General features: G+C 48.5%; 1 protein-coding gene across 1 annotated transcript; it reads right to left on the minus strand.

Annotated features, from left to right (window-relative positions):
• Nucleotides 1–769: 769 nt before the first annotated feature.
• On the minus strand, nt 770–13,706 carry LOC104805009. Its single transcript, XM_019201482.1, is given in 9 exon segments — nt 770–867; nt 1,452–1,839; nt 1,841–1,966; nt 2,410–3,534; nt 10,760–11,613; nt 11,722–11,857; nt 11,914–12,298; nt 12,373–12,771; nt 12,928–13,706. Coding segments are annotated over 9 exon segments (4,290 nt in total).
• Between the last annotated feature and the right edge of the window lie 200 nt (nt 13,707–13,906).

The raw sequence follows: 13,906 nt of genomic DNA on the forward strand, positions 1-13,906 counted from the left end.
GCGTCATGCCCTAGCTGACTCAAAAACATGTGAAATATGGATCCTAGCTCACTTAGAAACTCATTGAGGGTGTTTTTCTTAGTGGGAGCTTGTCATATTGCATCTATTATCTGTGTTAGCATGTGTACTTAGCGACTTGCATGTTTTTTAGTCTGTTTGTTTGTCTTTTTCTGTAGAATATGACTGCTGCAGGTAATCTGGCTAATCTCTCCATCCGATCCATTCTGGATCGGGAGAGACTCACTGGTGGAAACTTTCTCGCATGGTACCGCAACTCACTGGTGGAAACTTTCTCGACTGGTACCGCAACCTGAGAATTGTTCTCAGGCATGAGCGGAAGCTCTACGTGCTGGAAGAAGCCGTTCCTGAGGATGAACCAGCGGCCAATGCGCCCAGGGCTGTCAGAGATGCTTACCATAAACACATCAATGACAACCTGGACGTGACCTGCCTGATGCTCGGATCAATGTCGGCTGAGTTGCAGAAACAACTCGAAGGAACTGATGCCTTCGAGATGATCGAGCATCTCAGGACTATGTTCGAGGAACAGGCGAGGGTCGAACGATTTAACGTCCTTAAGATCCGGCCTCGCTCAGCCATAGTCGGAGTGAGGGCGGAAGAGATGGGGAGACGACGGCGGCGAGGCGACGGTGAGGGGAGAGCGAGGCGGCGGCTAGGGGAGACTGCGGCGGTCGTAGTGGCAGCGGAACACGGTGGCATCGGCGATTGACGAAGTGGAGAAGAGCCGAAAGGGATTCCGGGCTTGAGATTAAAGTGCGGCGACAGCGGTGATGGGGAAGGCGGCAGCGGCGGGACACGGTGGCGGCGGCGAGGGGAAGGCGAAAAAGGGGATGACACGGCCGAGTCCTGCGAAAATGGAATAAAAAGGTGAAAAAAGTGATGACACTGTCCGTGCAGATCGAGCACGGTCCGTGTCGGTGCGTCAAATGAGTTGAACACGGCCGTGTTGAAGTAGAACACGGTTCGTGTGAATTCTCTGTCAAAAGGTCGTGAAAACGAACACGACCGTGTTTAATTCAACACAGGCTGTGCAGATTGTCTGTTGAAATATCTCCAAATCAAGCACGACCGTGTTAAAAGCAACACGGACCGTGCAAAATTTCTTTGAAAATCTAACGCAAATGGACACGGTCGAGTCGTGCTGAATTTCGGCCAAAATTGAGAGATAAAAAGTCCCGTGACCCGTGAGCCCTGAAATAGCCAGAATTGGACCACGAGAGAATAAAAAGAAAAGAAAGATAAAATAAAACTAATATATAATAAGGATACGGGGTCGGGTTGCCTCCCGACAAGCGCTTGTTTTAGGTCGTTAGCTGGACCCGACAAGGATTCACGACTCTGCGGAATCGGAGAGGGCGATGGCTCCTCTCGTGTCCGATGGAAAAGAGGGTTGTAGAGCTTCAGGCGTTGAGCGTTAGTTTTGAATGAACCTCCGGAATGATCCCATAGTTCGATCGCACCACTTGGTGATACGGATTTGATCTTGAACGGACCAAACCACCGCGATTTCAACTTTCCTGGAAAAAGTCGCAATCGTGAGTTAAACAAAAGGACAAGATCGTTTACCTGGAAGTTACGCTGGAGGATATGCTTGTAGTGCCATTTCTTCGTCCACTCTTTGTAGATTTTTGCGTTTTCATACACGTCAAGGCGGATTTCCTCAAGATGATGGAGCGAGAGAACTCGTTTCTCGGCTGCAGATTTGAGGTCGTAGTTCAACTGCTTGATGGCCCAGTAAGCTTTGTGCTCCAATTCCACGGGGAGATTGCACGCCTTGCCGTAGACGAGTTGGAACAGTGTCATCCCGATGGGGGTTTTTGAATGTCGTGCGATACGCCCAAACGGCATCATCGAGCTTGAGGGCCCAATCTTTTCGGGATCTGGATACCGTCTTCTCGAGTATGGACTTGATCTCGCGGTTTGAAACTTCTACTATTCCACTGGTCTGATGGTGATAAGGCGTTGTAATCTTGTGTTTGACACCGTATTTGTGCAGGAGTGCTTTGATCGTGCGATTGATGAAGTGCGATCCCCCATCGCTGATGAGGACACAGGGAACATCGAATCGTGGGAAGATCGTGCGTTTGAGCATGCGCACCACGGTCTTGTTGTCGTTCGTAGGACTTGCCAGGACTTCCACCCATTTGGTCACGTAGTCAACTGCAACCATAATGTACAAATTTCCGCAAGAAGAGGGGAAAGGTCCCATAAAATCTATGCCCCAGACATCAAATGGTTCTACCTCAAGAATATATTGTTGGGGCATTTCATGACGACGAGATATATTATCCGTACGCTGGCAAGCGTCATATGAAGAAACAAACCTGTAGGCCAATAGAAACCGGCCTGAAGGATTTTTGCTGCAGTTTTGATGTCGCAAAGTGGTACACTGAAAATCTCACCTTCAGGAATGCAACGGTGGAATAGACCGTCGATTCCTCTCTTGAAGAGGAAAGGATCGTCCCAGAAATAGTTCCTGACATCGTGGAGAAATTTCTTCCTGGCATTGTAACTTAGATTTGGTGGAAGAATTGTACTTACCAGGTAATTGACGTAATCAGCATACCACGGGGCCTCTGGAAGAGTAGAGATGGCGAAGACGTGCTCATCGCGAAGATTGTCATCAATGGGAAGTTGCTCGGGAAGTTCAAGGCGTGACAGGTGATCAGCTACTCCGTTCTCGGCTCCTTTCTTGTCCCGGATCTCAAGGTCGAACTCTTGAAGAAACAATATCCAACGGATGAGGCGCGATTTAGCATCCTTCTTGGAGAGGAAGTATCGCAGGGCGGCGTGATCGGTGTAGACTATGACTTTGGAACCGACAAGGTAGGACCTGAATTTTTCAAATGCAAAGACAACATCAAGCAGTTCTTTCTCAGTCGTACTGTAGTTTACCTGAGCATCATCCAAAGTTCTGCTGGCATAGTAGATCGCATGAAGAACTTTATTTCGGCGTTGTCCAAGTACGATTCCTACTGCATAATCGCTGGCGTCACACATAATTTCGAAAGGTAGATCCCAATCTGGCGGTTGAATGATGGGCGGGGAAATCAACGCCTTTTTGAGCGTTTCAAAAGTTGCAAGGCAATCATTAGTGAAAACAAAAGGCACATCCTTACAGAGGAGATCGGTGAGGGGTTTGGTGATTTTGGAGAAATCCTTGATGAAGCGATGATAGAAACCGGCGTGACCAAAGAAACTGCGGATGACTTTAACATTGTGCGGGGGCGGTAATTTCTCAATCACCTCGATTTTTGCCCTATCAACCTCGATGCCTTTGTCGGAGATCTTGTGTCCGAGGACGATGCCTTCCTGTACCATGAAGTGGCACTTCTCCCAATTGAGCACTAGATTGGCCTGCAAACATCTATCCAGAACTTTACGCAGATTAGTCAGACAAACATCGAAGGAAGTTCCATGGACAGAGAAATCATCCATGAACACTTCCATCGAATCTTCAACAATGTCAGAGAAGATCGCCATCATGCATCGTTGAAAAGTAGGAGGGGCGTTTGATGAGGACATCACATCGGACGTGGAGCTTGGAGGAACATCGGACGTAGAGCTTGGAGCAGCTTCGAATGAGGAGCATGGACATGACGCGGAGCTGCGGAGCAAGGAGTTAAACAAGGAGTCCGAAGAACTGAAGAATGACGGCGCCCGTAAACCGAAGTCCACAATTCCGGTTCGCTTGGATCCGCCCGTCACTCGATCCAAGACACGGGTTATGCGACAACAATTCAACACGTTTGTCTCCCATGCCATAAGCGAACTCACACTCGGACGCGCGTGCTCATTCCTAGACGACGCAGCCTCAACCCGTAACATTCTTGTGTGTGGAGACATCGTTGCTTCGGAGCCAAGCTAACTCAAGGGAAGCTTCTTTTGCAGCAAGCAATCTCCAACAGCTATATTAGAAGTCAACTACTTGCATTAAACTCTAGCCTTGCATGTTAAGATGTATTTAATGCATTAGTTGTTAGATTTTTGTTAAGTATGAGAACACTTTCCTTTGTAATCAGATTTCTTTTGGCAAAAATTGAGTTTTAAACTTTGCTTTCCTCCACCTTGGTGTCGAGTGTCTCACTTGGTCCGTCCAAGTCACGGTTTGTCCGAGCAACTCGGTTCGTCCGAGTCCCGTTGGTTCGTCCGACGTTTCTGTCTTGGTTTGTCCGAGACCGACCGATTGGTTAGTCCATAGTGTAGAAATTTGCGGAATGATTTCTTTATTCATAATCAGAATAACATATAAATAGATGAGAGTCTTACATGGAATAAATAAACTAAATAAAATAATGAGTGCCCCCTTCGGCCAGTGATCTCCCGTCGTTGCTACTCTATCTCGATCACCACGGGTCTCACACTCCTAGGGCGTGTATCATTTTTGGTATCAGAGCTGTTCGCTCCAACGGACGTTCGAAACCCCGGGTGAGATCGTTCCTTCTCTATCACTTTCGTTGTTAATCGATTTCTTTCAAACCCTTCAACTTCCATCTGCGATTTCTGTACCAGATTGCACAGCAACGTTTTGAATTCTTTAAGGGCTGATTACGTGTTGTTTTGGCAGTTCGAAACTCCCCCGAAGATCGCACGAACGCTGCTGCACAACGCCTCCAACGTCGGCCTTGGAAAGCTCTCGGTGACATCTTTCCTTGATAGCGATTTTGGACTCTGTTTCGTTTCAGATTCTATCCCGCCCCTGCACGTCTACATTTATTTGTGTTCCTTGCCCAGAAAACGGACTTAAACCTTTCGGAACTCAAACAGATTGGGTGATGTTTGATTCAACGGTCGCGTGCACCATCGCAAGGCGGTTGCTTCCGAGCATTTGATTGTTGTGTGTAAATCCCTGTTCAAAACACGTCGGCACTGCTCGTATATTGCTGTCTATTTGCGTGATTGATAGCCTTGAGTACAAAACTATTTAGTTATGTTCGTATTAGGACAGTTTCGCACGTTCGTTTGCTTGAACGATTGCTCGAACCCCGACCTTGTTGAGTGACATTGCACGTTTCGTTTTGTCTGATCGTGTTTGAGTTAGAGCGGCACGTATATTTTATTCTTGGTACGTTTAGGATCTGTAGTACAAGTAATTGTTGCACGTTGCGTGTTGGTTGCTGTTTGCAAGAGAGTTGAGCGAAATGAGTGCGCACGAGGTTTCTACCGAGGGAGCCAACATAGAGTCTAGTAACGGTGCTCTATTTAGATCGATACAGCAGATCATGGACAGATTAGCACGTCTAGAGGAGAATAGGCCCCCTGCACAACCTGAACCCAACCGTAGAGAACCCCTAGATCGTCCTACACCCCATAGAGCTCGCACCCTGAGTCGCTAAGCGATGATGAGAGCGACATAGGACAGCAACGTAGACCGAGAGTCGTTGTGGAGGCGACCGACGTCGAAAGGAACCATAGACGTAGAGTCCCTAGGCCGAGAGAGAGGGTAGTTGAGGAGATTCCCCATCGGGATCACCCTCCAAGGCGAAGAGGCTATAGGCCGCGGGCTCGAGTATCGGACGAGGAGTCAGAATACGATGATCCACCGCTTAGACCCCATAGAGCACGTGAGAGGATTCATGTTGGGTCGGACTCTAGTGAGGCACCAAGGCGTAGGGATAACCCTCGCCCTAGGGCTAGACCACATAGGTGGGCTGATGTTGCCGAGGAAGAAGAAGAACGTGAATACCGGCAACCTAGGGGACAAGGGGCTGATCTTAAGCTCAAGCCTCCTTTGTTCATAGGAAAAGTAGATCCCGAGGCCTACTTAGATTGGGAGCGTCGCATGGATAACATTTTCGAATGTTACTCTTATTCGGACCGTCGGAAGGTCCACTACGCGGCTGCTCAACTAGCCGAGAGTGCGTTAGCATGGTGGGATCGTGAGGTTAGTGAGAGACGATGCGCTCACATAGAGCCGATCGGAACGTGGCCGGAAATGAAAGCCCTCATGCGTAAGCGTTATGTTCCCCCTCACTTCCATCGAGAACTCCAACGCCGATATAGGCGAATAGCGCAAGGTGCTAAGTCGGTAGAGGAATTCTTTGAGGAATTTGAGCACCTAAGGAGTCGGTTGGAACTAGAAGAGGATGAGGAAGCGGTGATGGCCCAGTTTCTCGACGGACTTAACGAGCGCATTGCTCGGAAAGTCTAGCGCCATCTTTACCGCGACCTTCATGAGTTGCTACACCTTGCCGTGCAAGTAGAAAAACAGAATCTGCGTAAGCAAACACGGCTTAGCAAACTCAAGCCTACGCCTAGCCCGTCCTCCCCCTCACCTAAACCTTCGGCCCCGCCCCGAAAAGAAATGTCCGAGAGCCGAGGCGTTCGTGTCTTCCGAGACAAAGGAAAGCCTTCCGAAGTGTCACAACCTAAGAGCGTTCATGACACACCTCCCGATACTCGGGGCTAGAGAGATAGTATGCTATAAGTGCCGAGGTAGGGGACACATGGCTCGTGACTGTCCTAACTCCTGAGTAATGGTTATCACAGAGAAGGGAGAATACGAGTCGTTAGACGAAGAGGACGCGAGAGATCTCGAAGAGGAAATCGAGTATCCCGATAGCGGCGAACTCTTGGTAACCCGACGAGTTCTTAGCGCTATGGTTGATCCGGACGAGACTGCACAGCGAGAGACGATATTCCATACTCGGTGCACCGTCCTTGGAAAAGTTTGCGGGCTGATCATAGACAGCGGGTCATGCACTAATGTGGCGAGCGCCTACATGGTGAAAAAACTCGGTCTAACGCCCGAAAAGCACCCACACCCCTATAAGCTTCAATGGTTGAACAACCAAGGGGAGATAAGGGTCAATGAGCGGGTCAATATTCCCTTTAGCATAGGACGATACCACGATGAGGTCGTGTGTGACGTCGTTCCCATGCAAGCGGGACATGTGCTTCTAGGGCGGCCATGGCAATTCGATCGTGAGGTTAAGCACGATGGTCGGGCCAACCAATACTCACTCATACACAACAAGAAGAAGGTTGTGTTGGCACCCCTCACGCCATCTCAAGTTCATGAGATGCAGATGCGACTCGCTAAAGAAACTGAGGTAAAGAAAGGAAACTTCTACCTACGAACGAGTCAAGTCGAGAAGGCGTTGAGACAAGACTCTCCTTCGGTGATTTTGATGGTCTTTAAAGACCAAATCACACTCCGAACTGATCCCTCTCACGAGAGTCCAGCCATATCACGGCTTCTTGATCAGTTCCGGGATGTTTTTCCCGAGGATATCCCCGCCGGACTCCCTCCTATCCGCGGTATTGAACACCAAATCGATTTAGTACCCGGTGCGCGCTACCTAACCGCCCAGCCTACCGTATGAACCCCAAGGAAACAAAAGAGCTCGAGAAGCAGGTTCGAGAGCTGATGGATAAGAGGTACATTAGTGAGAGTTTGAGTCCATGCGCTGTTCCGGTACTTCTAGTACCGAAGAAAGACGGGACATGGCAGATGTGCGTAGACTGCGGTGCAATAAACAACATCACGATCAAGTATCGCCATCCAATTTCCCGCCTTGATGATATGCTCGACGAGCTTAGTGGAGCCACGATCTTCTCAAAGATCGAATTGAAAAGTGGCTATCATCAAGTCCGAATGAAAGAAGGCGACGAATGGAAAACCGCCTACAAGACGAAACAAGGACTCTATGAGTGGCTTGTGATGCCTTTCGGGCTCACTAACGCCCCGAGTACCTTCATGAGGCTCATGAATCACATTTTGAGAGCCTTCATTGGAAAATTCGTGGTCGTGTACTTTGACGACATCCTCGTATACAGTCGAACCGAGGAGGACCACGTGACTCACTTGGAACGAGTCCTAAACACTTTGCGGAAAGAGAGCCTTTACGCCAATTTGAAGAAATGCTCGTTCTGCACCAACGAGATTGTCTTCCTAGGCTTCGTGGTTAGTTCTCGTGGGCTTAGGGTCGATGAGGAAAAGATCAAAGCCATAACGGAATGGCCGACCCCTACCACTGTTGGACACGTGCGTAGTTTCCACGGCTTAGCTAGCTTTTACCGTCGTTTCGTGCGGGACTTTAGTAGCATAGCCGCTCCCCTTACTGCGGTCATCAAGAAGGACGTACCCTTCGAGTGGGGAGATACACAAGAGCGCGCCTTTGCTGCGCTCAAGGACAGCCTTACACATGCTCCCGTCTTGGTTCTCCCAAACTTTGACAAGACATTTGAGGTCGAGTGCGACGCATCCAGGATTGGCATAGGACCCGTCCTTATGCAAGAAAAGAAACCCGTAGCTTCCTTTAGTGAAAATCTAAGCGGGGCTGCGCTCAATTACCCAACTTATGACAAGGAGCTATATGCACTTGTACGAGCTCTAGAGACTTGGCTACATTACTTGTTGGCCAAGGAATTCGTAGTGCATTCGGATCATGAGACGCTAAAGCATCTCAAGGGCCAAACCACTCTTAAGCGTCGGCACGCTAAGTGGTTAGAGTTTATTGAAACATTCCCGTACATTATCAAGTACAAGAAAGGAAAGGAGAATATCGTGGCCGATGCTTTGTCTCGCCGGCACACATTGATCTCGGTCATGGAGACGAGATTGTTCGGCTTTGAGCACGTGAAAGCACGGTATGAGGACGACCGTGACTTCGGAACCCTCGTAGAAGAATGTAAGAAAGGTGGCTTCGGTCCCTATTACTTGCACGATGGGTATCTGTTCCGAGATAGACGTCTATGTATCCCTCAAGGATCTTTACGGGATGTCATACTTCGAGAAGCTCATGGAGGAGCTCTCGCTGGTCACTTCGGAGTAGACAAGACGTTGGCCACTGTACAAGAGCATTTCTTTTGGCCACATCTTAAGCGAGATGTACGGAGGTTTTGCGCCAAATGCGTCGAATGCCATCGAGCAAAATCGAAGGTGCAGCCTCACGGACTGTACATGCCACTACCGATCCCTACGCAGCCTTGGGTCGACATATCCATGGACTTCGTTCTTGGACTACCCAAGATCCAACACAAGGATTCTATCTTTGTCATTGTTGATCGGTTTTCAAAGATGGCTCATTTCGTGCCATGTGCCAAGACGGACGATGCTAAAAACATCGCCAATCTATTCTTTCGAGAGAGTCCGTCTTCACGGCATACCGAGGACTATAGTGTCGGATTGGGATTCGAAATTCCTCAGCCATTTTTGGCGGACACTTTGGAAAAAGATTGGCACGAAACTCGTCGTTTCGACGACTTGTCATCCGCAAACGGATGGACAGACCGAGGTGGTCAATTGGACGTTATCCACTCTTTTGCGGGCCACCATCGGGAAGACATTAGGGAATTGGGTTGAGTGCATACCTCATATTGAGTTCGCTTATAACCGAGCGATACATTCGGCATCTAAGCACTCCCCGTTTGAGATCGTGTACGGATTTAATCCGATTACACCGCTTGATCTCATTGCCCTACCCGACCACGAGATTCTCAATCTCGATGGAGAGAAAAAGGCCGAGTTCGTTAAGCAGTTGCATCAACGCGTCCGCGATAATATTGCTAAGCGAACCGAGTCTTACGCAAAGCATGCCAACAAGGGCCGGAAGACGATGACATTCAAGGAGGGTGACTGGGTTTGGCTACACTTTCGACCCGAGCGTTTCCCGGATAAACGCAAGTCCAAGTTATCCCCTAGAGGCGATGGGCCATTTCGGATTAGTGAGAAAATTAACGATAACGCCTATCGTCTTGAGCTGCCCGATGAGTATAATGTTTCCGATTCCTTTAACGTGGCTGATCTATGCCCTTTTGACGCAGGTACAAACATTTCGAGGACGAAATCTTTTCAAGAGGGAGGAAATGATGAGGACATCACATCGGACGTGGAGCTTGGAGGAACATCGGACGTAGAGCTTGGAGCAGCTTCGGATGAGGAGCATGGACATGACGCGGAGCTGTGGAGCAAGGAGCTAAACAAGGAGTCCGAAGAACCGAAGAATGATGCCGCCCGTAAACCGAAGTCCACAATTTCGGTTCGCTTGGATCCGCCCGTGACTCGATCCAAGACACGGGTTATGCGACAACAATTCAACACGTTTGTCTCCCGTGCCATAAGCGAACTCGCACTCGGACGCGCGTGCTCATTCCCGGACGACACAGCCTCAACCCGTAACATTCTTGTGTGCGGAGACATCGTTGCTTCGGAGCCAAGCTAACTCAAGGGAAGCTTCTTCTGCAGCAAGCAATCTCCAACAGCTATATTAGAAGTCAACTACTTGCATTAAACTCTAGCCTTGCATGTTAAGATGTATTTAATGCATTAGTTGTTAGATTTTTGTTTAAGTATGAGAACGCTTTCCTTTGTAATCAGATTTTTTTGGCAGAATTGAGTTTTAACTTTGTTTTCCTCCACCTTGGTGTCGAGTGTCTCACTTGGTCCGCCCAAGTCATGGTTTTTCCGAGCAACTCGGTTCGTCCGAGTCCCGTTGGTTCGTCCGACGTTTCTGACTTGGTTCGTCCGAGACCGACCGATTGGTTAGTCCATAGTGTAGAAATTTGCGGAATGATTTCTTTATTCATAATCAGAATAACATATAAATAGATGAGAGTCTTACATGGAATAAATAAACTAAATAAAATAATAAATATTTCTAAATATATATTTTTCGGATTTGATAAGATTGATATATCTCGTAATATAAGTGCCCCCTTCGGCCAGTGATCTCCCGTCGTTGCTGCTCTATCTCGATCGCCACGGCTCTCACACTCCTAGGGCGTGTATCAGCTTGCAAAGCCCAAATGGCATACGCCGATAAGCGAAGGTCCCGTAGAGGCAAGTGAAAGTTGTCTTCTCCTGATCATTAGGGTGAATAGGGATTTGAAAGAATCCCGAGTAGCCGTCAAGAAAACAAAAATAGGAATGAAGAGCAAGACGTTTAAGCATTTGATCAATGAAAGGTAAAGGGAAATGATCTTTGCGAGTGTTCGCATTTAGCTTCCTGTAATCGATGCACATACGCCAGCCCGTCACTGTTCTTGTCGGAATCAGCTCATTTTTGTCATTTTTTATCACTGTCATACCGCCTTTCTTTAGGACGACTTGAACCGGACTTACCCAAGGGCTGTCGAATATAGGGTAAATGATACCTGCATCCAAAAGTTTTAGTACCTCTTTCTTGACGACTTCCTTCATCGATGGATTGAGTCTGTGTTGATGTTTGATGGATGATTTGGAATCGTCCTCCAGATGAATTCGATGCATGCACAATGAAGGGTTGAGACCTTTGATATCATCTAGAGTGTACCCGATGGCTTTTCGGTAGTCTCGCAATGTGGTGAGGAGACGCTCGAGCTGTAGATCATCCAAGGCAGCATTGACAATAACAGGATAAGTGGAATCGAGACCGAGAAATGTATACCTGAGTCCTATGGGCAAGGGTTTTAGCTCGAGCTTCGGAGCGACTACAGGATCCCAGTCAGGTAGATGATTCATGGAGGTTGATTTGGCGGCGAAGACGGGCAAAGATTCGAACAGAGGAACAGGCTGGAAATGAGTCCGAGAATCGACACGGTCCGAGTTCATACTCGACACGGCCATGTCGAGTTGTGCACGGGCTGGCCCGAAATGATGCACGGTCGTGTCTGTTTTCGCACATTTACTCAGACAATTGACACGGTTCGTGTCGAATGACGACACGACCGTGTTGCATGAAACACGGTCTGAGTTGGTGTCAAACACGGGCGTGTCACGTTCGATGTTTTTCGGCAGAATATCGACACGGTCTGTGTTTGTATTCGACAATGCCGTATTGCCTGGCATTCTGTCTAAACCGTCTAGGAATGACGTGTACGCGTGAATTTGAGGCTCCGTAAAGGTACTGCAACCCTGTTCAGCAAAAAGAGCAATAGATAGGGCATCAAATCACGAAATTCAAAGAGTACCTCATCGGCTAAAGCATCCATCAAGTCGATATAACATATAGAGTCCACTGTAGATGGTTGCTTGAAATTCTGTTCGAGCGTGAATTTCACCGTTTCGTCACCGATCTTGGGTGTCAGTCGGCCGACACGAACGTGGACAATGACATCTGCAGTGTTTAAGAACGGCCGCCCTAGAATAATCGGGATTTTGGAGTCTTCGTCCATGTCAAGCACAACGAAATCGACCGGTACGTAGTAATCGCCGACTTTCAGCGGGACGTCCTCGAGAATACCCAGAGGATATTTGACAGAACGATCAGCTAGTTGAAGAGCCATGTGAGTCGGTTTGAGTTCTCCCACGTTGAGTTTCTTGTAGATGGAGAGTGGTAGGAGATTTACACTGCACCTAAATCACAAAGAGCACGATCTATAGAAACATTTCCCAATTTACAAGGAATCGAGAAGCTACCTGGATCCGACATCTTCGGTGGTAGATCGTGCTGAAGAATGGCGCTGCATTTGGGATTAAGCGTGATGGTTTCCTTCTCGATGACGCACTTCTTTGTGAGAATGTCCTTCAGGAATTTGGCATAGGATGGCATCTGAGTGATAACCTCGTGAAATGGCATAGTGATTTCCAACTTACGCACCATGTCAGCAAATCGAACAAATTGGGTGTCTTCTTTAGTTTTCTTGAGTCGTTGAGGGAAAGGAACCGAAGGCGGACGTGGTGGCGGTGGAATGTCGTCGCGTTCTTCAGCACCCGAGATCTTTGTCGATTTTTCAGCCGCTATGGGGTCAGGAAAAGATGTAGGAACAGAGTTAGAGCACTGACCTTTTTCCGTAGATGTGATGATAGGGTTAGCGAGCTCTTTGCCACTGCGCAAGGATACAACGTTACAGTGCTCTCGGGGGTTTGCTTCCGGGTTCCCGGGAAGTGATCTCTGAGGTCGCGAAGGGACAGAGGCAGCGAGTTGCGCTATCTGGTTATCAACTAGCTTGAGTTGGGCGTCGGTCTTCTGCTGATGTTCTCACATCTCGGTGCAAATGGCTTCTTGACCCTGCATAAGTTGTGCAAGCATAGATTTGATGTCAGGGTCAGGCCGAAGTTTGAGATGGAGGCAGACCGAAGTTTGAGATGGAGGCTGACGGGGAGCTCGGTAGTGTTGAGGGGCTGGGTTCTGATGCTGGTAGGCATTTCGGGGTTGAGATTGATTTCCTTGAGAGGAGCCCGGGATAGATGAACCACCGAAATTGTTGTGTTGTGCATTTAGAGCGTTGGAGGAGTTCTTGTATGAGAAATTTGGATGATTCCTCCAACCCGGATTGTATGTGTTCGGGTACGGATTGTTGGCGACGTAGCTGACATCTTCATGCACGTACTCGTCTCGTGATGCATCCAGATCAGTGATTTGATGGACGTTTTCTACCTGCATTCTAAGTTTGGCCAGCTCTGCACATAAAGCATGTATTTCAGATGGACTTTCCTTACCTGCACGGTTGTCCTTAAAACCAATATTTCTGACGAATTCGTGGGAAGGAGCACACTCGTTAGCCATCTTAGTGATTTGTTGTTCGATGAAGTCAAAAGACTTCTCATTGAGGCTTCCTCCACAGGCAACTCGAATGAGGACTCGAGTATCTTCCTTTAGACCCTGCAAGAAAGTGGAGATAAGGTACCTCTTGATGAGGACATGGAGACCGGACGCACGGACAAAAAGTTGGAACGCACGGAACGGGAGCAAGATAGCTTGGAGTGCACGGAGCGGGAGCGGGATAGCTTGGAACGCAAGGAGCTGCCTAATGCCGAGCATATCTTCAATAGTGATGGGGAACTTCTAGTTGAGCCAAGGCCAAGGCATACACGCCCAAACCACAGGCCCGATCCACCCCTTACTCGAGCCAAAGCGCGTGCCCTTCGCGAACGCATCACCTTGTTCGTCTCCGACATGCTGGACGAACTTCATTCCAAGGACATGAGCCCAGCCCATCTTGGAGGAGCCCATACACGCCA

This window comes from Tarenaya hassleriana, unplaced genomic scaffold (genome assembly GCF_000463585.1).
Source record: "Tarenaya hassleriana unplaced genomic scaffold, ASM46358v1 Cleome106, whole genome shotgun sequence".
Lineage (NCBI taxonomy): Eukaryota > Viridiplantae > Streptophyta > Magnoliopsida > Brassicales > Cleomaceae > Tarenaya > Tarenaya hassleriana.